The following is a 24,601-nucleotide window of genomic DNA, read 5'->3' on the forward strand; positions in this document are numbered from 1 at the left end:
ACATTTGTGATTGCCAGAACTGTGGCACCTTTATGGAGGCAGAGGAGTGCTTGGCGGGTTAACTGGCCAAGTTCGGAGGCCCTTCGTAGGGACAGATAGGTTGTGCCTTTGGAAGCGCCATCTCTGGCTGCTTACGAAGGATACATTTACTGAGCAAGACCCGACAGAACCGAAGCAAAGGCAATGATGTGGGGTGAGCAGGGCGGAAAGGCAAGGAATAGCTCCCATCCCAGCCCCTGCTGAGTCCTCTGCTGAACCCCAGTGCTCAGAGGCAAATCCACTCTGTCCTCTGTTCCTGGGGCGCCCGCTAAGCAAGTCGCAGACCTTTGCTGATGGTGTTGTCTGTGCTGTCAAATGGAGCAGGGCTGTGGAGCTGCAGGGGTGACAGCGTGGCTGGGAGTCAGGTGGAAAGCCTCAGGTCAAGGTTGGGTCTTGAGAGCATGCACCCTTTGTGCAGGCTCATTCCAGCGTAGTCCAGCATGCTTGGGGCCCTGACAAGACAACTTCGTACACACACACACACACACACACACACACACACACACACACCCTTGGTATGAAGAATGAGCTGTTGAAAAAGTACAGCACTGTAGCCAGATGTGGTGATGAACACTTTGATTTCACCTTTGAAAAGCAATGGCAGGCAGATCTCTGTGAGTTCCAGGCCAGTCAGGACTACATAGTGAGACCCTGTTTCAAAAAAAATTGGGTGGGGAACAGGAGGGTTGGCTCAGCAGTTAAGAGCACTGTCTGTTCTTGGAGAGGACCCAGTATCCCCATGGTGGCTCACAACTGTTTATAACTCCAGTTCCAGGGGTCTGATGCCCTCTTTTGGCTTCTGTGAGCACTGTACCTAAATGCTACACTTACCTATGTGCAGGCAAAACATTCACACATATAAAATAAAAAAATTCATCTTTAAAAATGAAATAAATATAGTACTGGGCTTGGGATGTAATTCAGTTGGTGGGGGCTTGCCTAGCCTGCACAAAAGTACTGGGTTCTGTTCCTGATACCACATAGACAGGGTGGTGTGTCAGTGCATGCCTGAAGTCCCAGGCCTCTGAGTGTGGAGGCAGGAGGATCAGAAGCTTGAAGTCATCCTTGGCTACATACCGAGTATGAGGCCAGCTTGGGCTACATAAGACCATGTCTCAAAATAAATAACACACACAGTGTGTGTGTGTGTGTGTGTGCGCGCGCGCATGTGTGTGTGCGCGCGTGTGTGTGAATAGAAAGACACAGAGAGAAATAGAAATAGTACATGCTGCAGCAATTGAGGGAAATCAGCCATTTTTTTTTGATTTCACACTTTTACGTTTAAAAAGAAATGTCAAGTCTCTGTATATGCTCCCATTCCCCTTTCTGTAGCGTCAGCTTTATGGGAACCTCCTCTTCAGGTCTCTTCCCAGGGTCTAGTTCAGGTCCAGATTTGCAAGATACACGCAGCAGTTCTCTGGGAGATGGAACACACTCAAGGCTGAGGCTGAGAGCTCCTGCTGGCTGTACCCCATCTCTCAGCAGGGAGCCATGGCCTGTCTCCCCCTGGTTCCAGCCAATGACGACTTAGGCCAGTGTGGGAGAGAGGGGTGAGCCTGAGGCCTAGATACCTGATTCACGACCAACTGTGTTCACAGGCCTATGATGATGACCAGCCAAACACTAACAACAGCCGCCTGCTCTTCAGCCTGCTGCCTGGGCCCTATAGCCAGAACTTCTCCATAGACCCTGACACAGGGGTCCTCAGGAATCTGGAGCCCCTGGATCGAGAGGACATTGACCCTGCCCTGGAGGGTCAAATCGTACTAACTGTGCGCGTGGCTGACTGCGGTGAACCTCCCCGCAGCACTGATGTCAATGTCACCATCACTGTGGAGGTAAGGCAGTGCGCTCTCACCCTGCCTAGCACACGCCACACCTCCTGCCTTGTACAGCGTGGTAGACGAGAGGTTGAGAACTCAGCCGGGCAGACCTTGGCAATTGAGCCCTTAAATCAGAAATCAACATGAACGAAGGGAGACGTTCTGAAGGGGCCGTCACCCAGGGAGGTTGCTCAATGCCCAGTCTTGCCTGGAACCCTCCTGACTGACATCAAGCCAACACTAAAGGCAGATGAAGCAGGCTCCAACTGTGTCTCCTCCACAAGAGATAAGGATGGTGACTACCATTTTATTAAGAAAACAGGGACCAAGCATGGTCATGCACACCTATAATCTCAATACCTGAGAGACTAAGGCAGGGTAACTGAGGGTTTTAGTCCACCTTGAGATACATAGTGGACCTTGTCACCTCAGAGATAATGAAGACACTGAATAGATTAGGACATGTTGGCATTCTGGGAACATTGTAGAATACTAAAGAAAAAAATGAAGAATTACACTTCCTGACGTGGAGGGGTCCCTTTGCCCCGGTGAGGTTCACACTCTTGTTGTGTCAGAGGCTGCCCCTGCTTTCAGATGGGGACACTGAAGTCAGAGCCACAGGAGAGGCAGAGCAGGAATGGACTCAGAGCTGATGTCTTAGCCATTCCTGTGAGAGTCAGGACGACCATGAGAATTCAGCAGCCTTGTGCAAGAAATCAGTGATGTGTGTCTGAGGAGTCCCCATCAGACCAAACACCTCAGCCAGCAGAGGCCCCTTCTGCACTTCCAGAAGTATTTGAGTTACATGATGATAGCTCTATCTCAGAAAAAGACAAAGGAGAAGGACAGAGAGAAGGAGGGAAGGAGGAGAGAGGAGGTAGAGAAAGACAAAAGGAAGGGAAGGATGGGGAGGAAGAGTAGGGAAGACGCACCTTATTGAAGGACTAGGTTCTGTTCCCACGTCTCCATTCTGTGGTTATGCAGAGAAAACTGACCATCAGGGCTGGAGAGATGGCTCAGAGGTTAAGAGCACTGACAGTTCTTCCAGAGGTCCTGAGTTCAATTCCCAGCAACCACATGATGGCTCACAACCATCTGTAATGAGATCTGGTGCCCTCTTCTGGCCTGCAAGTTCGTTAATATCTTCATACACTAAATTAAACCTTGTATTAAATACATCTGATGAGTTTCATTTAAAAAAAAAAAAAGAAAACTGACCATCAAAGCTTGCATGTATGCCAGCAATTGGGAAGGGCTGGAGCACCCAGAGCATCTCCCTGGCACAGGACAACACTAGGGAGAAGATGGGATACAGGGCTCTGGCAGTACATGGTAGGCAAGGACAGAAAGCATCAGGTGTCCAAGGCATCAGAATCCAGTTCAGACTGGGCACAGAGCTGATGTCACAGGACTGAGAAAGGGGACCTCAGGATAAGCCAGATGGGGACACAGCTAGGGCTGTAATAGTTCTGGGAGGTGGAACTATGGTTCTGGGCTGAAGTCAGACAAACAGAAGGACCACTTCTTGGCCTTCTCTGAAGGCTCTCGACAAATCTGGAAACTGAGGGTCACAGAATCGATGGCTCTATCTGTGTAGAGGCATTACTGGATTCTCAGATGGCTCTGGGGAGGTGAACCTGGGGCTACAAGGTCCCTAGGACTCAGATCTGCCTTTCCCTTTAGGACATCAATGACAACCCGCCTATATTCAATCAGTCCTCCTATGAATTCTTTGTGATGGAAAGGAATCCAGGTATGTGCCCTCTGGACTGGTTTGGGCCCAGGGAGCTGGGCAATGGGCTAGCTGTACAGATGGCAGGGGATTATGTATCCTAGCACCTTGGATACATGCTGGTGTCATCCTTTGGTGAAGCAGCCCTTGGGGAAGGGTACACCAGAGCAGAGCCTGCTTACATCCTATCTCTGACACCGAATAGTAAGGCCCATGCTAACAGCTCCATTACAGGACCAGCCTGGAGTGCCCAAGGCCTGCACGACTGGTCCTCCAAGCTCTGTCCTTCGTACACAGGAGAGTTTGTGGGCGCTGTGAAAGCCTGCGATGCTGACCAGACCGAAGCAAACAACCGCATCAGCTTCAGCCTGTCCGGGACTGGTGTCAGCAACTTTATTGTCCGAGGCAATGTGCTGGCACAAGGGTGCGCTGAGGGGTCCATCTGGCTGCTCCCTGATGTGAGCCTGGATTACGAAGCACAGCAGTTCTTCAATCTGACAGTGAGCGCCGAGAACCCAGGCCCCCAGGACTTCGATTCCACAGCAAACGTCATGGTAACTGTGGTGGATGTCAATGATGAGCCACCTATGCTAGTTGCAGCCTCACTCCAGGCTGTATCCGTGGCTGAGAATGGCTCCCAGTACGGCCAGGTGGCTCAGGTGAGAGCCCAGGATGTGGATACTGCAGCCTCGCTGAGTATCGAGCTAGTGGACGTTCTCTGCACCAAGGATAACGTCGACGTGGGCAGCGTGTGCCACGGCTGGTTCTCTGTGGATTCCAACGGCTCCGTATACATCAATCAGAGTGAGGCCATCGATTATGAGGCTTGTCATCTGGTCACACTGGTCGTGCGGGCACATGACCTCACCACAGAGTCCGGCTTTGAAGCGTACAGCAGCAATGGTGAGAGGGCCTGCAGGGCTGCAGCTTAGAATGCAGGGACCCACATCAACCCTTGTCAACTATGTCATTGGCCATGTGCTCTCGGGGATTCTGTTCTCCATCTGTTCAGGGGGGCTGGCCAAGAGGCAGGTGTGGAGAGTGTTTAGTGGGGTGCCTGGAAGCAGTGACTGAAGGCCGCCATTGGTGAAATGGTACACAGGAGACAGCACCCCAGAGCCAGCTGCAGCCGCATCTACCTCCACACGGGCACGAGGGCCGTGTTAACAGTGAGCACAGCACAGAACTGTCCCAGACACCTTAGGGAATTTGCTCATTTCATTCCTGCACAGTTCATGAGCTAGTCATGCCAAGCCAACTTAAAGATGAAGCAGCCAAGGCAAAAAGTGGGTAGGAGTTTTTTTATTTTGTTTTGTTGAGATAGGGTCTCACTCTGTAGCCCAGGCTGGCCTCAAATTTATAATCTTCCTGCATCAATCTCCCAAGTGCTGAGATTTATAGTTGTGTGCCATTACTCCTGGCTCAGAGTGAGTGTTTAAATGACCAACTGACATAAAAATTTGCACCACACTTAGATATTAATATAGACAAACATGCATAACATTTCCACCACATACACCCCCCACACTCACACCCCGCCACCCCCTCCCCACTTACTTTTAGGTGTGTTGAGAATGGAGCCCTGGATCTTTCTTATACCAGCCAAGTTATGCTACTACTGAATGACACCCATCCATGTATAAAATGCCTTGGTCAGCTGGGGAAGACCCAGACCACTCCTGGATTGCCACTCTTGCATAGCTCTGACCCGCTGTTTGTCCTCCATGAGGGTGGGGCCCACATTAACGGACAGGAGATCTAGAGGAGATTGTGGAGACACCTGGGTGTGGAGCAGGGAGGAGCAATGGGACAGGAAGGGGGGTGGGGGCAGAAAAAAGCCTGCTGAGACCTAGGCTCTTTGGGTGAGGACTTTGCTCAGAACTTTGACCCACATGATCTCATCCTCCTCAGGAAGCCTCCTCATCAACATCGAGGACAAGAACGACAATGCTCCCTATTTCCTGCCTGACCACCAGACCTTTGGTGAATGAGTGAAGCCACCATCTTCACCCTGTCCTACATCCACGCACCTCCTAACACAGGATCACCCTTAGACACCTTCCTTCTCTCTCCCCGAGAAACCGTCTCTAGGCGACAGTGGGGTCCAGCCCACCTCTGCCCCAGCTTGTAGCTAGAAGGGTCATCTGAGTTTTCACTACAGTTCTGGAGCAGCTGTTGGCTGGCTCTAAGGCAGGCCTTCCTCTCTGAGCCTCCATCTCCCCATGTGTACAGTGGGGACGGACGCCTTGCCTATGACAGCCCCAGGAACAGTGGCAATGGTCACTTTTGTAGAGGGATTGGGGCCGGGCTTGTGGTGTGGACTCAGCAGCGCAGGGCCAGGTGGTGCTGTCCCAGCTGCGCTGACTTCTTCCTGCTCACATTTGCAGTGATCATCCCAGAGCTCGTGCTGCCCAGCCAGACGGTGGCTTATGTCCAGGTGAGTGGCCAGCTCTAGTCATACTGGCCACAGTAACTCCGGCGGACAGGACTGAGGCCTTCGGGGCTCTCACCTGCCCCTAAGGTGTCTCAGCCCTCGATCTGATGGGCTCAGAACCGGCTGACACAAAGCCTGAGCCGAAGCAGTGCTGGCCCAGTCGATGCGCCTCCATTCTGCTAATTGTTCAATTTAGTAGTCATAAAAATTTCATGACCAGAAATGCCATTTGTAAGCTAGATTTCCTGACGACGCCAGAATTCTCGAGTGCGATCGAGAACCCATAGCCAACTGTAAATTAAAAGGGTTTCTTCTGCTTAAATAGCTTCCTGAGCACAATTATAGCAATGCTTTCAATTTGTTATGGTGATGGATGTCAGCCGTGACTAGAGGGTGGCTAGGCCGTGTGGGGTGAGGCCCTGGGGCTGGAACTGCCTTGCTTCTCTGGGATTAAGTTTCCTGTGTGTGTGTGTGTGTGTGTGTGTGTGTGTGTGTGTGTGTGTTTTGAGACAGGGTCTGGCTTTGTAGCCTTGGCTATTTCAGATCTCACTGTGTAAACCAGGCTTGCCCCAAATCTGCCTGCCTCTGCTTCTGTGGTACTGAAATTAAAGGCATGACCAATGTGCCCAGCTCAGTTTCCCTCTTTGATAAGAGGCTGGTGGCTCTTGGCTAGCACTTCATGGATGATGTACCCCAGGCTTGGAAGGGCCTGGCCTTTCCCGTGCAGAGCTAAGGGTGTCCTCAGGACAGCGCTTCTCCTGAGACAGCAATTTTTCCTTCTAGGTTCTTTCAAAATTTAACATAACACAGAGTGGGGGGAGCAGGAGTAGGGGAGGGAGAGGAAACTGGGATTGGTATGTAAAATTAAATAAAGATTGTTAAAAATAACACAGTTAATCTCCAGTTCTCAGTCAACTGTTTGCCAATGTTCTGATTTAGTCAGGTTTTGAATTTGTGTGTGTGTGTGTGTGTGTGTGTGTGTGTGTGTGTGTGTGTTTGAGACAGGGTTTCTCTGTGTAACAGTCTTGGCTAGCCTCCACCTCATAGAGATCTACCTGCCTCTGCCTTCTGAGTGCAGGGATTAAAGGCGTGCGCCACCACGCCCAGCTCTCTGTTGCTTTTTAAAGGCATTAGAATGTTTGTCTCTCTTCTTCATTCAGTTTTGGTCCACTAGGAAATGTAGGCTCATATTAATCAGCCCCCAAATGGGGGCTTTAAATGGGATATACACTATAAGCGCTCAGAAGCTGAGCGTGGCTGTTTGGGAGTGGGTGTATAGATGCTTGGCAGCTGGGTAGAGGAGAGTGAGGCAGGTTTCAGTATAGGAGAACTTTGGGTGGTGAGCAGTTATATTGGGGTGCATGAGAAGGTCTTTGGGCGAGTATGGATGTACGGTGAACTTTATCTTTTAAAAGCCTAGCCATGTGTGGTGTAGACTTCTGTAGTCCCAGCACTTCTGAGGCAGAGGCAGGAGGATCACAGAAAGTTCAAGGCCATTCTGGCTTAAATAGTGAGTTCCAGGACAGCTGGACTACGTAGTGAGATCCTATTAAAAAAAATAAAAAATCATGTGCTTTGAGTGGCAGCTGTGGCTTCTGGTCACGGTGGGAATGGAGAGGACTTTCCCAGCCTTACGCTGACATTCACTCTTGCTCCCAGGCCAGAGATGAGGACTCACAAGACAATAAGATCATCGACTTCTCCATCCTGAGTGCAGATTTTGTCTCCAAGAATGGGGCCACCAGCCCTGTCCAGGTCTTCCAGATTACCCGCTCAGTGGAAGCAGATGTGTATACCGGCAACATCCAGTAATGTGGTGATGGATCCCTGGATGGGTTGGGTGGGGAGGAGTGGGGAGCGCAGCCTCAGGCCGGGTCTCCATCCTAGAGTACAGGTAGATTTCCAGAGAGCATGAGGACCCACGCTAGGTTACAGAATAAAGCTGTGTCTTGCCATCTCTCACAGGCTGGTGACCAACCTTGATTCCACTCTCCAAGGCACATACCAGGTGACAGTTCAGGCTGAGGACAAGCCTGCTGTGGGTCCTGCACTGAAAGCCCAGACCACTCTGAATGTAAGTATCATTCCTGCCTCCAGCCCCTGGTGTTATCGGCTAGTCTCATGTTTTTCTTTTCTTTTTTTGTTGTTATATTTTGTTGTCTTAAGACAGGGTCTTACTAATGTAGTTCTGGCTGGACTGGAGCCCCTATATAGACCAGGCTGGCCTTGAACTCACAGAGATCCACCTACCTCTGTCTCCCAAGTTCTGAGAGTAAAGGCGCGCTTTGTTGAATTTTTATGCAGAATGTCTGTCTCTGTGAGATGGACATGGGATCCCGTCGCTTGGGGACAAAAGCAGGGGGAACTTGAACTTGAGGCCAGCCTGGATCTCATAACACACACACACACACACACACACACACACACACACACGCGCACACACACACACGTGCACACGTGCACACACACACCACACACACCACACACACACGCACGCACACACACACAGTCACACAAGGACTTCTAAGCAATGGAGACTTTACTGTTCTCACACACATCAGCATCAAAAACAACTGGCATGCACAAAGAAAGGAAATTCTCAGGACGTATTAGCTATGTGAAAGACTGCACGAGCCTTCTGACATCCAGCAGCGCTACCCCTAGACCCAGACTCCCCTTATCCTTGTTGGGAAATTAAACCAGCTGTGCTCTTTTAGGAAGGGTGTTTGTCAATCTCTACATGTGTTTACAAGACACACAGTGTTTTAGCCAACAAGTCCCCTTCCAGGGATGTTCCTGCAGACACAGGATGGTACCTCAGCGTACAGGAGAGCCCCCCGTGGTGAGGAAGTCAGAAGTGGCCAGGGTATGTGAGACAGCCACATGGACCACCACACAGACACTGGAACATGTAGAGTGATGAGGAGAGATACCCCAGAGAGACTGAGCAAGCAAAGACACATAGGGACAGGGGCAGCATGACCGCCAGGATTCTGAGCGTGTGGCTGAGGGAAACCATGTACGTGTTGATGGGATTATTTATAGGCAGAAAATTCCAAGATAAAATATCATGAAACTTTCATTGTGACGGCCTCTTTACAGTAAGACCCAGGATCTGAGGGCGAAAGAGCCTTTCTTTGTATTTGGGTCTGAATTTGGGTTGCAGGTGAGCACTGCATGCGTATTGTGACAGTGGCCGTGTGTCCTGAGAAACACGTGCTGTGGGTGATCTTGCGGTTGCCCTGTGTTTCTGATGTCTCCTCTCCATACCCGCTTCTGCCCACCCCTAGCTCTTCACCGTGGACCGGAGCTACCGTGTGAGGTTGCAGTTTTCCACCAACAAGGATGAAGTGGGTGCCCACGTGGAGGAGATTAAGGCGTAGGTCTGGGAAGTACAAGAAGGGGCTATGGGAAGAACCCTAAAGGGCTCTGGAGAACTAGACAAAGCAGCCCTCTACCCTGTCCCTGACCCATACTTGAACTTGTCCTATCTTCGATCCTGTGCCTGTACCCCAGAAGCCCATGCCCAGTCAAAGGTGGAATGGGGCATGAACAAAACTGCCATGCACTGTTGTGAAAGCCATGCCCTGGAGAAGAACGAGGGTCCCAGAAGATAGGATTTCCATTTCTAGTTTGGGCAGAGCTGTCAGTCCTTTAGTGAACACAGCCTTCCCTCCATATGACTCCTGATTCCACTGGCACAGGCCTGGCCACTCCTGGGCTAAGGCCCCACTCCACACATCTGTGATACCGGCATCTTTTGTAGGGCTCTTGTCCAGGCGACCAGGACCACTGTCTACGTTGTGACGATCCAGAACATAGACGCTGTGACTCGGTGAGAATCCCCACGTGCAGTGGCTGGGCTGAGGCAAGGTGGTTGGAGAGGGTGTGGTGTTTCTGAGCTGTTCACATGTCTATTCCAGGGCCCAAGTCCAGTCCTACCTTGATGCCTACTTTGTCTTCTCCAATGGGACAGCCCTGACACTTAATGAGCTGAATATGTGAGTGGAGCTGTCTGGGAGGGTGGGCAGGAGAAGCAGAACAAGAATCCCCCAGGAGAGGTCAGTGACCCTTGGGCTCTGTGGCAGGATGATCCGGAAAGACCAGGATTCTCTGAGGCAGCTGCTGGAACAGGGACTGGTGGTGGTGGTGAGTACAGCAGACCGAGGTCATGGGTGGGGAGGACATGGATCCCACAGCCTCCTCAGCCTCCCTCTTTTGCAGAGCTCCCAGGAGAGCCAGGAGTCTGATCAGCCCAAACTGCTCACCAGTGTCATCATAGGACTGGTGGTGGCTATGGTGCTGGTCCTGGTGATTTTGATCACTGCCCTCATATGTGTGCGGAAGAGGTATGGTTCGCATTTCTCCCTTTGTCCCCAGCTCTCTCTTCGCCCAGATACCCAATGTCTGTGGGGTGGGTAGAAAGAACTTGGGGTCAGGCATCTGGGGCATGTGCAAGACTGTGTATGGGTGAGCCGCCATCCCATCCTAGGCCTGTCTCCTTGCCGGCAGAATGGGTTTGGTGCTAGATTCTTCCATGACTTTGGGGTAGAAATGTTGAGCACTTCTAACAGTTGCCATTTCCCCTTCCCAGAACACAACTGGTAGCGTTCCCTGAGTCTCACTCTGGGTGTCACTGCTGGCTGCCTATGTAGCCCTTTGACAACACATCACCTTTGCTGGTGGTTATGCCCCCTACAAAATGCAGCTAAAATTATCACCAGCTAAGGTCCTTGTGCAGCCGCAGTCCAAGGGCCTCCCTAGGCAGCAGGTAGCAGGTTGCAAATGTGACTTCTTCCTGGTTCAACAGTTACCAGCGGAAGCTTCAAGCTATGAAGGCTGGCAAGGAGGCCCGGAAGACACCAATAGAAGCAATGACTTCAACTGCTGCTAACATCCCTGGCACTAACATGTTCAACACTGAGCGGTGAGCAGGAGTCAAAGGGGAGCAAAGACTTTGTAAGATGACTGAAGGCCATAGCTGCTTGACCAAACTTTCTCCCCAGAGCCAACCCCATGCTGGACCTTCCCACCAAGGATCTGGGATTGGAGTACCTCTCCTCCGGTGACTTGGACAATGTCAGGTGAACAGCACCTCTCACTACCAGACTAGTTGTTGGTAGCGGGACATAAATGGTGATGAGGATAATGGTAATGGTGGTAGTCATGGTGATAACGGCAATGGTGGGGAGGGCAAAGGTGTTGATGCTGGTGCTGATGATGGTGATAGTGGCAGTGATGGTAGTTATATAGGAGGTGATGCCGATAGGAATGTTGGTGGTGATGGTGGTGGTAATGTTGGTGGCAAGGCCAAAGATTGGGAAGGCTGGGTCAGTTTGCTAACAATCTAAGTTCTATCACTTCTTCCATAGCCTCAATTCCCTAGACAAAAACGCTGTGGACTTGGACACGGATGTCAAGGAAATCAAGGTAAGATGTGGGGTGAATTGGTACCTGGAGCTTCTGACTTGAGATTCTTCTCTGAAGGAGTGGAATTCAGGATGAATGAGGCCCAACCCTGGTCTTCCCTAATGTGCTCTTTGGTGAAATGCTTCTTGCTTTTGGCTCTCAGTTCTTTTCATCTGCAAATGTTCACTGAAACATTAACTCTGTAAGGCTGATGTGGGGGTTAAATCAGAGCCAGCATGTGGTATAAAGGTACAACACTTGCTGAGGTTCTGGTTCCATCTCCAGCAGCACCACCAAACAAACAAACAAACAAAAACCAGCAAAAACCCAAACCAACAAAAAAGAGAAGGAAAAAACCTAGCACAAAGCATGTAGTCAGAAACCGGTTCTGCCTATTTTTGATCTCTATACAAATGCTAGTAGAAATCTGGACATGAACACAGGTACCAAAGGAGAGAAGAGAAACTCATCACTGACTAAATGGCAACAGCACTTCTTGTTAACTAGATTAGTTGGTTGGTTAGTTGGTTGGTTAGTTAGTTAGTTGGTTAGTTAGTTAGTAGATGAGATCAAGAACTCAGTTTGGAATTACCTGGGGAAGTCTAAAACAACTGTGACGCTTAAGTCAGTTTAGATTCTGACCCTGACGGCCATGGTGGGGCAGGGTGGGACACGCGGTCAAACTCCCCAGAGGGTTCTAGTTTCTTGATGAGGCTTTGTTTTGCTAGACCCTAAGACCCACCTCAAACTTTCCATCCTCCTGCTCCAGCCTCTTGAGTGGTGGATCACAATACACGTTGCCTTGTCTGACTCTTCAGGCAATCCCAATGTCCAGGTAGAACGGAGAATCCCTGGGACTGGTCAGTAACGTCAGGGGGAGCTCTCTAGAGGAGCTGACTGGAGCAGACGTCCCTGGAGCCCATTAGCTGCACTAGTTCATTTCTTGGAAAGAAGTAGTGTTTGTCTCGTCATACCCACCCTTCCCCATGGGCCCAGCCTGCCCATGCTGCTGTCCTTAGTCTCCCTGAGGACTCTTCTCCTCGCTTTCTTTTTCTTTTTCTTTTTCTTTTTGAGACAAGGGTTTTCGTTTTGTGTGTGTGTGTGTGTGTGTGTGTGTGTATGTAGCCCTGGCTGACCTAGAACTAACTCACTCTGTAGACCAGGCTGGCCTTGAACTCAAGAGATCTGCCTGCCTTTGCCTCCCAAGTCCTGGGATTAAAGGCATGTGCCATCACTGCCCGGCGAGTACTAATTTCTTAGATAGATTGGGTCAACCAAAGCTTCTCTTGGGTTTGTACAGGGGTCCAAATGTATCATGGTTAAAAAGTCCAGCAGAGAGACTTCTAGATGGGCTCCCAAGAATGGGGATCATGGACAGGAAGCCAGTCAGCCTGTGTGTGGCCCATCTCAGTGTGAAGGCGGTTTGAGGCAAAAACTCTAGCGAACTTCTCTGCCAGAATTGAGGCAAAAATGTCCAAGGCCCTGAGGAGAGCACTGTGGACTCCCCTCCAAGAGTGGAGTTAGGGGCTCCTGATTGACATGTGGGCTGGAAAGAACAGGACTTCCAAGAGAAGAGTCTGGAGAGAGGGTGTGGCTAGCTAGGGGACAGGTTTTTTTCTTTTTTCTCGCAATCCTTGAGTGCCATGACCCATAAGGGCTCTGTAAACACTGTGTACAAGGTGTGAGCAACCGGGAGATCACCCAATCCCCCTGCCAATCAAGCAGCACGGACGCAGATCTGCTTGGGGAGTGCTGTCTGGCGTAAGGCCAGCAGCCTGCGGTAAATCAGATCAGAAGTCAAGACTGCTGGCTTAGGTGCCAGGTTACGTTATCTGGTGCTGTGCTGGTTGCTTTGGACTCAGGGTCTGTAAGCACAGTCTGACTAACATCTCCGGGGCTCTTGGCTGCTCTGCTGTTTACCAGGGATGGTGACATCTCCAGGCTGGAAAAAGCCCTTTTAGAATCCAGGCAAAGGCAGGGGTGACTAGGGGCTCTGGCCTTGTGGAGGCAAGGCGTGGAGGCTACAGCAGAGTAACCTGGCTCGGAGGCTGGGCCCTCCCATAAGAAAGTATATGTCTGAGGAGGAATGAGGGACCGGTGGGCTGTCTGAGTGATGTCACATGAAGAGACAAGAGGAAAGACAGCAGAGATGCGTTAGTGCCATGACAAGGTACAGCTCTAACCCTGGGTGACATTCCCGAAAAGACAGGAGACGGCAAATTCAAGAATCTAGTGCTGTATCATGGATATTCACAAGAATGGCTGACCAGTTCCTGCTCTGCCTCTTCTTAGCTAGGGCGATGCCCAGCGTCTGCCTTCCTCAGTAGGCTATCTGTGGCTCTATCAGGGAACTGATGGACCTTGTCCAACACATGGCCTGCTCTGGGGTACAGGTGGCAGGAACTATGACCAAGTTGCTCTTCGGTCTAGGACAGGGTAGAATGCTAGAACATTGCTCTGTTGGGGTTAGGCAAAGGCCAAAGGTGACTCCCTAGGCCCACCCCTCCTGTACCACTCCTGGCCATGGCTGTCTCTGCTATACAGCAAGGAGACAGAGGCCCCAGCAGGAACGAGCCTAAGGAATGAGGGTGGGAACCTCCAGGCAAAGAGCCATCTGGTGATGAGTGTGAAAGCCCACTGGTTGTCCTAGGGTCTGTGGAGAGAACCCCGTCTTCACCCTTCCCTCCTTGTCTCTCTAGAAGCCGCTTCCACACAACTCGCCTGAATCAGACCCAGAGCCCCTGAGTGCAGTGCTCTCAGGAAGGCCGGTGAGCACAGGTAGACAGCAGAAGAGAGATCTGTCCTTCATCAACCCTGGCCTGGACACCGTAGACCTGTGATGGATACCTTCATTCTTTGAGCTCAATCTGTATTGCCTGCCTTCCCCTAAATATAATATATGATCTTTCAATCATAGACAAGAGTTGGGGAGAGGTTTTATTACCAATGTATACTGTGACAGTTAGTAGCCAAAAACTGAGGCTCGAGGGAAAGGGACCAGGGCGCTGGGTGGTTACAAGGAACCTGGGGCTCACAGCATTGTGGGGGGAAAGGTGGCAGATAAGAGAGGGACCTTTAAAGACAACTGCGAATGTCAAATGAGCTCTCCATCCTGTCCCCGATACCCAAGATCAGCTGTCACGCAGACACCCAGTGGCCTGAGACTATGACCTTGGGTCCTGTGTAAGACCCTCTGACCTTTCCGTGACTCTCCCTTCTCAGCCGAGCCCCAGGGCACTCCTAGCCTTTGGCCTCTATGGGGAATGTGCATAGTGACTGGGTAGGAGGGGAAACAGGGCTAGGGGGTCTAGGTGGGGAGAGACAGGAGTGGGGTTAGGACTACCAACAGCATGCAAGAGACACCCTGGCCGTGGGGCCAGCACCATGTGGAGACCCCTCACTGCTCAGACTCTCACCCCCCTCCCCCGCCCCAGCCTCCCATTCAGAGTCTGCTTTTCTGGTGGCCTCACACCAGTCCTAGCACACGCGGAGGAACACTTGGAGATCTGCATGCTACCTTTTCCAGTTCTAGGGACCTGGGCCCACTGGAGGCCTCAAAGCACCAGTCTGGCCATCTCAGGAGCCCGCCTCAGATCTAGGGTGGAGGGATGGGAGCAGGCACCTGTACTCTCCCTGTACTACCTGAGGGAGTAGAGCGAAAGGCTGTGAGGGCACCGGGGTGGGATTGTCAAGGGCCTGATGTGTGGGCTCGTGGTCGCAAAGGGACTGGGAAAGGGGGTTTCGTCAGTGTTTGGGAAGGGAGGGACTGGAAAAGAAGCCCCTAAAGGCTGCCCACTCCTTGGAGGCCTGAACGCGCGGGGTTGGGGGTGGGGCGTAGCTCTCAAGGGCTTGCTATCAAGAAGGGAGCCTGAGAAGGTTGGAAACCCGGGGCTACAAAAACGGGGACCGATCACTCGGCCGTGGGTCCCGCCCGCGAGCAGCATCGCGGCCGGCGCACACTCTGCAGCAGCGCGCGAAAGAGGCCGGGCGGGCGCTTGGCGGCGCCTTCCGCTGGCGCGGTGCGCACGGAGCCTGCACGGCCTGGGCCCGCGCGGACGGCGGGCGGCGGCGCCGGCGCCCCTTGGCGGCCGTGCTCCTCTATCTGGCGCTCCAGATGCTTCTGAATGGCCATGCCCAGCACCTCCACTTCCATGGAGGCACCATACACCTCCCACGTCATGCCCTTCTCGTCCCAGCTCACGTCGCGCACTGGCTCGGCCGCCTCCTGGGGTGCCATGGCGGCTGCCAACACCGAGCCGGGCCGGACCCGCACCTCCGGGAAGGCGGGCGGCGCGGTGGGCGGTGCCGCGGTCTGCGGAGTCATGGGCCCGGTGGCCACCGAGCGCATCTCGGCGGCACCCAGCGACACCTGCAGGCCCGCGTCCCGGCGCGACGGTGGCCCGGGCGAGGGGCTGGGCGCGCGTGGTGCCGCCTGGAAGCTGAAGGCCTGGCCGGCCGCGCCGTCCTGCGGGGACATGGGGCTCACCGCCACCGAGACGCAGGCCTGAGCGCCGGCCTGCGTGCCCGCGTCCTCGCGGGGCGGTGGCGCTCCTGCGTCCCACGACGGTGCCTTGGTGAAGTTGTCGCGAGTCCGTGGCCCTGGCGGGGGCGCTGCACCCTCCGCGCGGGGGCTCTTCTCAGCCGCAGCTGCCGCTAGGTCTTTCTGGCTGGTGCTGGCACAGGGCGCTGGCTCTGGCAGGACCCCGCTGCTCCTGGCATCTCCCAGAGGCTGGGCTGAACTGCAGGCTGTACCATCGGATGGCCTGAAAGGGGCCTTGGCCTTCTCCAGAGGCAGAGGTGCGGTCTCAGCTGAGGTTTGAGACTCTGCTTTTCTAGGAGATGGAGATGTGGAGTCAGCCTTCCCTAGGGACACAGGTTCCACAGACACAGGGGTGTTGACTTTTCCTGGGGGATCCATCTTCCCAGACACCTGTGGCTGCTCTTTTTGCAAAGTTGGCACCTCCACCTTTCCCGGGGATGTGGCACGGGGAAGCTGGGTTACCACCTTGACCCCAGACTTGGGCTCAGCACTCCCTGAGGCTCTGGTAGAGTTCACAGGATTCCTCTTTTCTGGAGCCTTTGCCTCTGGATTGCCTTCTGCTCTTTCCGAGGCCATGAGATCCACCTTTCCTGGCGACACCACAGCTAGTTTTCCTGAAGCCGTTGGGACCACTTTTCCTAACGTTGTGGAGTCTGCTTCTTCAGAGAGAACAGTTTCTGTCTTTCCCTGGCTTGCAGAGCCCACCTTGCTGGAAGTGAGGGGTCCAGCCTTCTCTGAGGCTGTGGGACTTGCCTTCTCCAGGGACTGTGGGTCTCCTTTCCCCTCAGTGGCTGTCTCAGCTTTTGCAGCAGACAGGGACCCCCGCGTCCCCAGAGACTTGGCATCTCCTGAACTTGAAGACACAGGGTCTGTCTTTCCTGAAGATTCAGGATTCCCTTTTTGAGATGTTTTTATGTTTCCTGTGACTGTTGTGTGATCTGCCTTTCTAGAAAACTTTGTGTCCTCTCTTCCTGAGGATAGGGTTTCTGTCTTCACCAACGACACGCGTTCTGCCTGCCCAGAAGACAAGAGTTCTGGTTTCACTGGGGACACAAGTTCCACATTTCTTAAGGAAAGTGGGTCCACACTGCCTGAAGGTCCCGGACTGTTCACAGATGCCAGATCTGTCTTTGCAGGATGCACACCTCCCAGCTGTCCAGCCGATACTGCTTCTGTCATTCTCGTAGATACAGGCCCACCCTCTCCTGAAGAGGGAGGGTCCTCCTTTGCAGAGGACAAAGTTTCTGTATTTCCCACAGCTGCAGGATCCGCCATCCCCAAACATACAGGATTCACCTTTTGGGTCCCAGGAGCCACTGTTCCTGAAGATACAAATTCTGTCTTGCTTGATGATCCTGCAGTTATCTTTCCTGAGAATCCAGGATCTGCCTTTTTAGTGGATGCAGGGTCTGCCTTTTCTGGACGGTCCATATCTTTTTTCTCCAAAGACACAAGATCTCCCTTTCCTGTAGATCTAGGGTGCTCTCTTCTGGAATATGTGGGGTCCTCCTTTCTTGGCTCCACTTTGCCCGAGGATACAGGCTCTCCCTTTCTTACAGACACAGGGTCTTCCCCTCCTGGAGACGCTGTATCCACCATACTGGAGCACATTGGATCTCCTCTTCCCAAGGACCCGGAATCCTCCTTCCTTGGAGTTACACAATCCATCCTTCCAACAGTTCCAGGCTCCCCCTTTCCACAGATCGCAGGCTCTGCCTTTCCCATCAACACGGATTCTTCCTTCCTCAAGGACACAGCATCTTCCCTTCCTGTGGGAGTGGAATCTGCCTGCTTCAAGGAGTTGGAATCCATCTTTTCCAAGAATACAGGATTTCTGTTCTCTGGGGTCGTAGGAGCAGCTTCTGCTGAGGACACAGGCTCTGGCTTCCCAAACAAAGCTGTTTCAGGGGCTCCTGAGATCAAGGCTCCGCGTCCTCTCACTGTCTCTGGGAGAGGAGTACAGGGAGGAGACGAGCAGGCTGAGCTCCCAGCGGGGCTCTCAGAGCAGGAAGCCCCTTCCCCAGCCCCACTGGGACCGCTGTGTCTGGAGTCCATGCCTAGGCTTTGGTCAAAGGTATGCTTTGGGGGTGCAGGGATGGCCTTTGGGGAGGAGCAACAGTCCCTCATGACCGGGCCCCCAGTGCCCAGGCTCCCATCCTGTGGGAAGCAGAGGGGTCTTGGGGGGCTGGAGTCCTTCTGAAGCAGTTGGAGCCAGGTTGGTTTTCAGTGCTGATCATCTACCCTCACAGCCATGTTTGAGCTCAGGACAGCTGCGGCTTCTGAAACAGAGAACAGACTCTGGCTTAGGAGACACTCCAGCGGGGAACGACTCAGCCATGTCCAGGCTCCTCCCCGGATTCTCTGTCCCTGTCTGGTCCTCTCGTCAAGAAGGCCTCAGCTAAAACCATGAACCCAATCCTATCACTCCCTGCACCATCACACCCAAAAACTATCTAAGAAGCCAGTGCTCCCAGCACTCAGGATACCACGGCCGGAGAATTTCTAGCACGAGGCCAAGCTGGGCTACACAGTAAGACCCAGCCTCGAGACAGACAGACAAACTGACCCTTCACAACTTGACCAGTCTGACCTTTCAACTTCACTACGGTTTCCCCACCTTCATCAGCCTTATCTCATGCAACATGCTTCCCAAAGGGAGGCACTTGTTCTCAAGGCCAATGGCTGAAAACTTTTGATGTCACTGGGCCGGATGGGTCATTTCAACTAGGGAAGCAAGCTGCATACGAAACAAGGCAGGGGTAGCGTAAATGGCAAATTGTAGAGTGCATGGCTTTCCGAAGGGGGATCAAATGCTGTCCTGGAGACTTGAAACCTGGGAACTCTAGCTCTGGTGCCATAGGAAAACGAGAAACCCAGACTTTGATGTAAAATATGCTAACTAATTCAAGATTTAAATAAAAACCCCAAACACTATGTGGGCCAAAGAAAACATGTCTGTAGGCCACCAGTTTATGTCTGTGTAGGGGAGCTGTGAACGGCCTGTCAAGGAAAGGACACAGTCATGTGCTTTCAAAGACTGCTCTGAGGTGGTGTGGCAGTTGTGCTAGAAGGAGAAAGGAGCTGGCTAAGACCCACGAGGAAGCCAGTCAGCTTCTCATTCAAGTGGTCTGTCCTCATTCTCATAGCCCCGCTTATGCAATGGGCCCTGGAGAGCTACAGCGAGGGACGTCGGTGGGAGACAGGGCATTGAAGCTCCGTCCTTCAGGCAGAAATGAGATCTGTAGAGCTGGTGGAAGGCAATTGGCTGTAGTGAACGATGGTGGGCGTGGTCTGCAGAGGCAATTGGCTGTAGTGATTGATGGTGGGCGTGGTCTGCAGAGCACTGGGTAGGGTGGGGATTGCTGGGCTGGAGATAGGAGGAGAGAGGAAACTGATGCTGGGGAGCGTCTGAGAAGAGGGTTTAGCAGGCAGATAGATGGACTTAGGAGAAACTGCCATTACCAATGTGCAGCCAGAGTTGGTGATGGCTCTTTACCTGCCCCCAGACCATCTTACCCACGGTCAGGCCAGAATCGCTAGAGCAGCAGTTCTCAACCGGTGGGTCGCGACCCCTTCAGGTTGCATGCATATCAGCTATCCTGTATATCAGATATTTACATTATGATTCATAACAGTATCAAAATTACAGTTATGAAGCAGCAATGAAATAATTTTATGGTTGGGGTCCCCCCAACATGAGGCACTGTATTTGAGGGTCACGGCATTAGGAAGGTTGAGAACCCCTGTTCTAGAGCCTCTCCTGGCTTTCATAGGCCATAAACCACATGTCAGCAAAATATAATGAATCTGCCTTCAAAACTTATCCAAACCTGGCTGCCACCCTGGGCCCCTGCCACCCTGGGCCCCACGCTTCAACACTCTGCACCTGGGTTACCCTTACTTCCTCCCCCCCATCCAGTTTATTCTTAAAAGCTGTGGGAAGGATCTTAAACCCCAGGCAGATCACATCCTTCTGCTCAGAACCACTCAGCATCTCCCCAGCTGATGCGAACAAGCAGCAAACACAGTAACTCCAGAGACCCTGCATTTGCTGGTTCATCCTACTCTCATCCTCCCCCTCTGTGTGTGATTTTAGCTTCAGTGGGCTACGGCAGGGCTTTTTAAATACCACCCAATGCCCTCAGGGTCTTTCCATAGGCCATCTCACTCCAGGTCCTGCATGGTTTACTCTCTGAGGTCTTTCCTGATCTATCCTGTATAAACTAGCCATCTCCAATGCTGATGTCACTCTCCATCCACTGTGTATCTAAACATAGACAGTCTCACTGTGTAGACTGTGTGTGGCTGGGTTGGAACTTTCTATGTAGACCAGGCTAGCCTCAAATTCTCAGAACTCTGTCTACCTTTCCCTCCTTAGTGCTGGGGTTAAAGGGACCACACTCAGTTTTGTTTTCCTGAATTTTTAAAATCTAAAATACTTGTTACTGTCTGTTGTGTTGTAAATCTGTGTTCATTGAATGCTAGCTCCACGGGGCGGCACAGCTGTAATCGCAGTGTTTGACAACAAAAGCAGGAGCTTGAATTTGAGGTCAGCCAGGGCTACACTGCAAGACCTGGTTTCAAAACAAATCATAACACACACACACGCACACGCACACACACACGCACACACACGCAAGCACGCACACACACACACATGCACACACACACATGCACACACATGCACACACACGCACACACACACGCGCACACACACACACACACACACACAAAGAGAGAGAGAGAGAGAGAGAGAGAGAGAGAGAGAGAGAGAGAGAGAGAGAGAGAGAGAGAGAGAGAGAGAGCTTTGTGCACAGCCATGGCTTGGCATTCCCTCCTGTCTCAGCTTCCACACACCCTCTGCTGTGAGAATCTTTTCCTCCTAGACTATGTCATTAACATTTTGGTTCTCAGCTTAAATGTTCCCTCCTCCAGGAAGCCTTCCTTGCCCACCAGCTTCCTCTGGAGTCTCATGGCCCCTTCCTGTATGCCCCTTCCCAGGTGTCTATCACTCTGCATGTGCCTTTTTTTTTTTTTGTTATTGTTGTTGTTGTTTTTCCTTGAGACAGTCTTTCTCTGTAGCTTTGAAGCTTGTCCTGGAACTCACTCTGTAGTCCAGGCTGGCTTGGAACTCTCAGAGATCCGCCTGTCTCTGCCTCCCAAGTGCTGGGATTAAAGGTGTACACCAACACCGCTCGGCTGCCTGTGTCCATGTAACCTGAGTCCTTGACTGGACTTAAGGTTTCTGCTGGGTCCTAACTGTTCACCACTGGATTCCCTAAATCTCAAGTCTGAGGCTTGGGGTGATGGTAGTCATCCCAGGGATGGACACACAGGAGGGCAGTCTTGCTGAGGACTATAGGGTACTTGGTTGTGGAGTTGAACTGGATGCCTTTTTAATTTATGGGGTGTGTGCAAGAGTCAAGTGGGTGTGGTTAAAGTTTTGGATCTGGATTCCATCAGCATAAAAATGAGGGTATGGAAGAACCCTAGTCTGCAGGGACAGGCAGGCATCAGACATGAGCGGCATGCATGGGTCTGTCTTCGTTTACTTTGCCCACCAATAGTGATGTTGGAATAGAGCAAAGGAGATGACTAAAGATTCCAAAGCAAGAGAGACCCTAATACCCTCGAGTGAAGGAGCCTGGAAGGAATCACGGTGGGGGTCATGACAAAAATACTGGACCCTACAAAGCAGTAGCAGCACCCAGTTCCAGCCTCTGCGGCAAATGAGAATGCACCCACTAATGCAACACTTACTGGACACCTATGCAAATTCCACGTGCTGGGGATAAGCCATGTAGAATGTGGTCCCTGACCTCCGGATATGGGAAAGGATGAGGAGAGGGTAATGAGCCAGTAGTAAATAAATGATGTCATTTCTGATACGCAATGTTGTGAGGACAAAGGAGTGGGCAGCTGGTCTGAACACGTGGTCAAGAAGGCCCCTCTGAGTAGGTTAACATAGGAGCCAGTCATGAGAAGGCCAGAGAGGCTGGAGCAGAGCTGGTATCAGAGAGGGAGCGGATGGGAGGGAGAGGCCATGGCAGCCAACCACGTAGAGCCTTGGGGGAGTGGTGGGTACTATCCTAGGGGTACTGAGCAAACACTGCTGTGTTTTAAACAGGAAGTATGAGTGACTGTTTTGTGGCCAGGTCTTTAATTCACCAAGCAAAGTCACACATATGGATTTTTTATATTTTAAATATTGGCTCATTTTTCACATACCACGAAGGCCAAACAAAACAATTGTTCTGGTCGCTTTTGTGACCCATCATGTCCTTGGGGCCGTGGGAAGGAATATGATAAACCCGAGTGATTGGGCAGATGGCCAAGAGAAAGTACCTGGATTCCAGTGAGGACCCAGGTCTGTTTGCCATGCTTCCCAGTTTCCTCCTTTGGAACACAGAAATTTAGCAGCTGCCCAGCAATTACACAGGGAGGGACGTACAGCCCGCAAGGGTCAGAAAAGGCTAAAGGAGAGGTTCCCTGGCCCCTACTACTCCTTAATTCACACTGGTAATCCAACCCATCCTAGGGGTCTCCCCACAGCAGCCCCTGCCTCCTGTGTGTGGCCTGGGCGGAAAGTGCAGACAGCTCACCTGTCATCAGGCCCTCTCACTAACCCCAGCACTCACTCCGACCCATTGCCTCCCTCCCCACCAGGCCTGTCGTGAGAATTAGAGTAGATGAGGGGTGTGCATGGTTCTGCGCACGTTAGGGCCAGGCTGTGTAGATGGAAAGACTGTTTTTATCTACTCAGCCTGTCAGAGCCCAGCTGTGCTCCCAGGAGGGGGCGGGGGTGGGGGGCTGAGTCTGAAATGGTTGCAGCAGAGACAAAATTCAGCAAAATCTGGTGTTAGGATATGCTTGTTTGGCCTACAATGCTAACAAATTATTTTTTAAGTCAGTGTGTGTGTGTGTGTCTGTGTGTGTGTGTCTGTGTGTATGTGTGTGTCTGTATGTGTATGTGTCTGTCTGTGTATGTGTGTCTGTCTATGTGTGTGTGTCTGTCTGTGTATATATGTGTTCGTGTGTGTCTGTGCATGTGTGTGTGTATATGTGTCTCTGTGTGTATATATGTGTTCGTGTGTGTCTGTGCATGTGTGTGTATGTGTCTGTGTGTGTATATATGTATTCGTGTGTGTGCATGTGTGTGTATATGTGTCTCTGTGTGTATATATGTGTCTGTGTGTATGTCTATGTGTATGTGTCTGTGTGTGTATATATGTGTTCGTGTGTGTCTGTGCATGTGTGTATATGTGTCTCTCTGTGTATATATGTGTCTGTGTGTATGTCTGTGTGTCTGTGTGTGTATGTGTGTCTGTGTGTCTATATGTATGTCTCTGTGTGTGTATGTCTGTCTCTGTGTGTGTGTGTGTGTGTGTTTGTGCGTGTATGTGTGCATAGGTACCAAAGGTCAACCTTGGATCTTATTGCTTGGGAGATGTCCACCTTGTTTTGGGGGCAGGATCTCTCACTGAAACCTGGGACTCACCCATTAGGCAGGCTAGCTGGACAGTGAGGCTCAGGGACCTTTCTGTCTCTGGTTCTCTGGAGCTTTTCTTATGCAAGTGGAGGGGATCAAACCTCTCTAGCACCTCAAGTCAATTTTAAATAAAGGAGCAAAGTCGTCAACATCTAAACATTGATAGAGTCCATGTGGAACTCCAATGTCCAGGTTTATTCTGGCAAACTAAAATTTGGCAAGCTGAGCATGCTTCCTGCAGAGCAATGGCCAGCTGGAGCTGAGAAGAGTGTCCTGAAGGAGGCGAGTAGCCACAGTCCCCACCCTCCCGATGGTGACCGGGATACGAACTGTCCATCGCCACTCATCTCTGGTCATCACATCCTCATGGATGCCACCTTCCTGCCCTGCAGCATCTAAGCTTTCACACCTTACTCACATGCCAATAAAAGCAGGAAGTGACTCTGCCCAAGTGCTTATAGAGCCCACACACCTGTCTGGCAGGAGATATGCTCCTGGTCTCCAAGAAGGAAGCGGGAAGTCCGGCAGGTAGGCATGGCCAGGTGTTAGTATGCCCCTACTGCAAAGCCAGGAAGAGGCTGGCATCCCAGTTCCCAGCTCCAGGTTCTCAGCTTCTGAGGTAAGACTGGGCCCAGTACAGGGGACGGACAGCTTGTCTAGATGTGGGTCAAGCCCCAACCTAGTCACTAACTTGTCCTGTGACTTTTTGTGGGTTTTCCCACTCTGGGAGCCTCAGTCTCCCATTTCAATGGCCAGAGACAAGCCCCAAAGGATCTGCTGCTTACAAGTCTGAGGAAATCCTTCCTGGCTTGAGAGGAACCTCAGTATCTTCCAGCCACTACTCCAAGGCAGCCCAGGCCTGGAGCCCCACATCCTCTCCCTCCACCCTTCCACTAAAAACCATCTCCATTCCTATCCTACCTGATGTTCAGCCCTGGACCCAGAACTCCCAGGCTCATTTTACCACGTAGACTCCATGACAACTTCCCAGCGGGGACCCTTATCATCCCATGCCATAGAAGAGGACCCTGAAGTCCAGAGGAAGACTGAGGTTCAAAGCCTGGATTCTTCTCAGTCTATCAATCAACATCTGGACACTAAAGCTAGGCTCTATTCTTTCTCTTTGTGTGCGTAT

At 51.9% G+C, this 24,601-nt stretch overlaps 2 protein-coding genes across 2 annotated transcripts in view; one reads left to right on the forward strand and one right to left on the reverse strand.

The window, feature by feature from the left end:
• Window positions 1-14,353, forward strand: part of Cdhr2 (cadherin related family member 2) — a 34,321-nt gene extending 19,968 nt beyond the window's left edge. The window contains exons 17-32 of the mRNA XM_038334193.1: window positions 1,638-1,877; window positions 3,546-3,615; window positions 3,892-4,497; window positions 5,506-5,577; window positions 5,982-6,031; window positions 7,688-7,836; window positions 7,994-8,102; window positions 9,319-9,407; window positions 9,795-9,863; window positions 9,952-10,029; window positions 10,117-10,177; window positions 10,253-10,377; window positions 10,839-10,955; window positions 11,035-11,112; window positions 11,401-11,458; window positions 14,137-14,353. Of these exons, the coding sequence (XP_038190121.1) occupies window positions 1,638-1,877; window positions 3,546-3,615; window positions 3,892-4,497; window positions 5,506-5,577; window positions 5,982-6,031; window positions 7,688-7,836; window positions 7,994-8,102; window positions 9,319-9,407; window positions 9,795-9,863; window positions 9,952-10,029; window positions 10,117-10,177; window positions 10,253-10,377; window positions 10,839-10,955; window positions 11,035-11,112; window positions 11,401-11,458; window positions 14,137-14,277 (2,112 nt within the window). The 3' untranslated portion in view covers window positions 14,278-14,353. The remainder of the gene's footprint in view (window positions 1-1,637; window positions 1,878-3,545; window positions 3,616-3,891; window positions 4,498-5,505; window positions 5,578-5,981; window positions 6,032-7,687; window positions 7,837-7,993; window positions 8,103-9,318; window positions 9,408-9,794; window positions 9,864-9,951; window positions 10,030-10,116; window positions 10,178-10,252; window positions 10,378-10,838; window positions 10,956-11,034; window positions 11,113-11,400; window positions 11,459-14,136) is intronic.
• Window positions 14,354-15,347: 994 nt separating this feature from the next.
• On the reverse strand, window positions 15,348-18,185 carry Gprin1 (G protein regulated inducer of neurite outgrowth 1). Its single transcript, XM_038332496.1, has one exon. It carries the CDS (start codon window positions 18,102-18,104, stop codon window positions 15,348-15,350), a length of 2,757 nt encoding a protein of 918 aa, XP_038188424.1. The 5' UTR covers window positions 18,105-18,185.
• Between the last annotated feature and the right edge of the window lie 6,416 nt (window positions 18,186-24,601).

The sequence above is a fragment of the Arvicola amphibius genome, chromosome 6 (assembly GCF_903992535.2).
Source record: "Arvicola amphibius chromosome 6, mArvAmp1.2, whole genome shotgun sequence".
NCBI lineage: Eukaryota > Metazoa > Chordata > Mammalia > Rodentia > Cricetidae > Arvicola > Arvicola amphibius.

Coding starts and splice junctions, on each gene's coding strand:
- Gprin1 (XM_038332496.1), bottom strand. CDS start 18,104: ATGAGGGACTGTTGCTCCTCCCCAAAGGCCATCCCTGCACCCCCAAAG.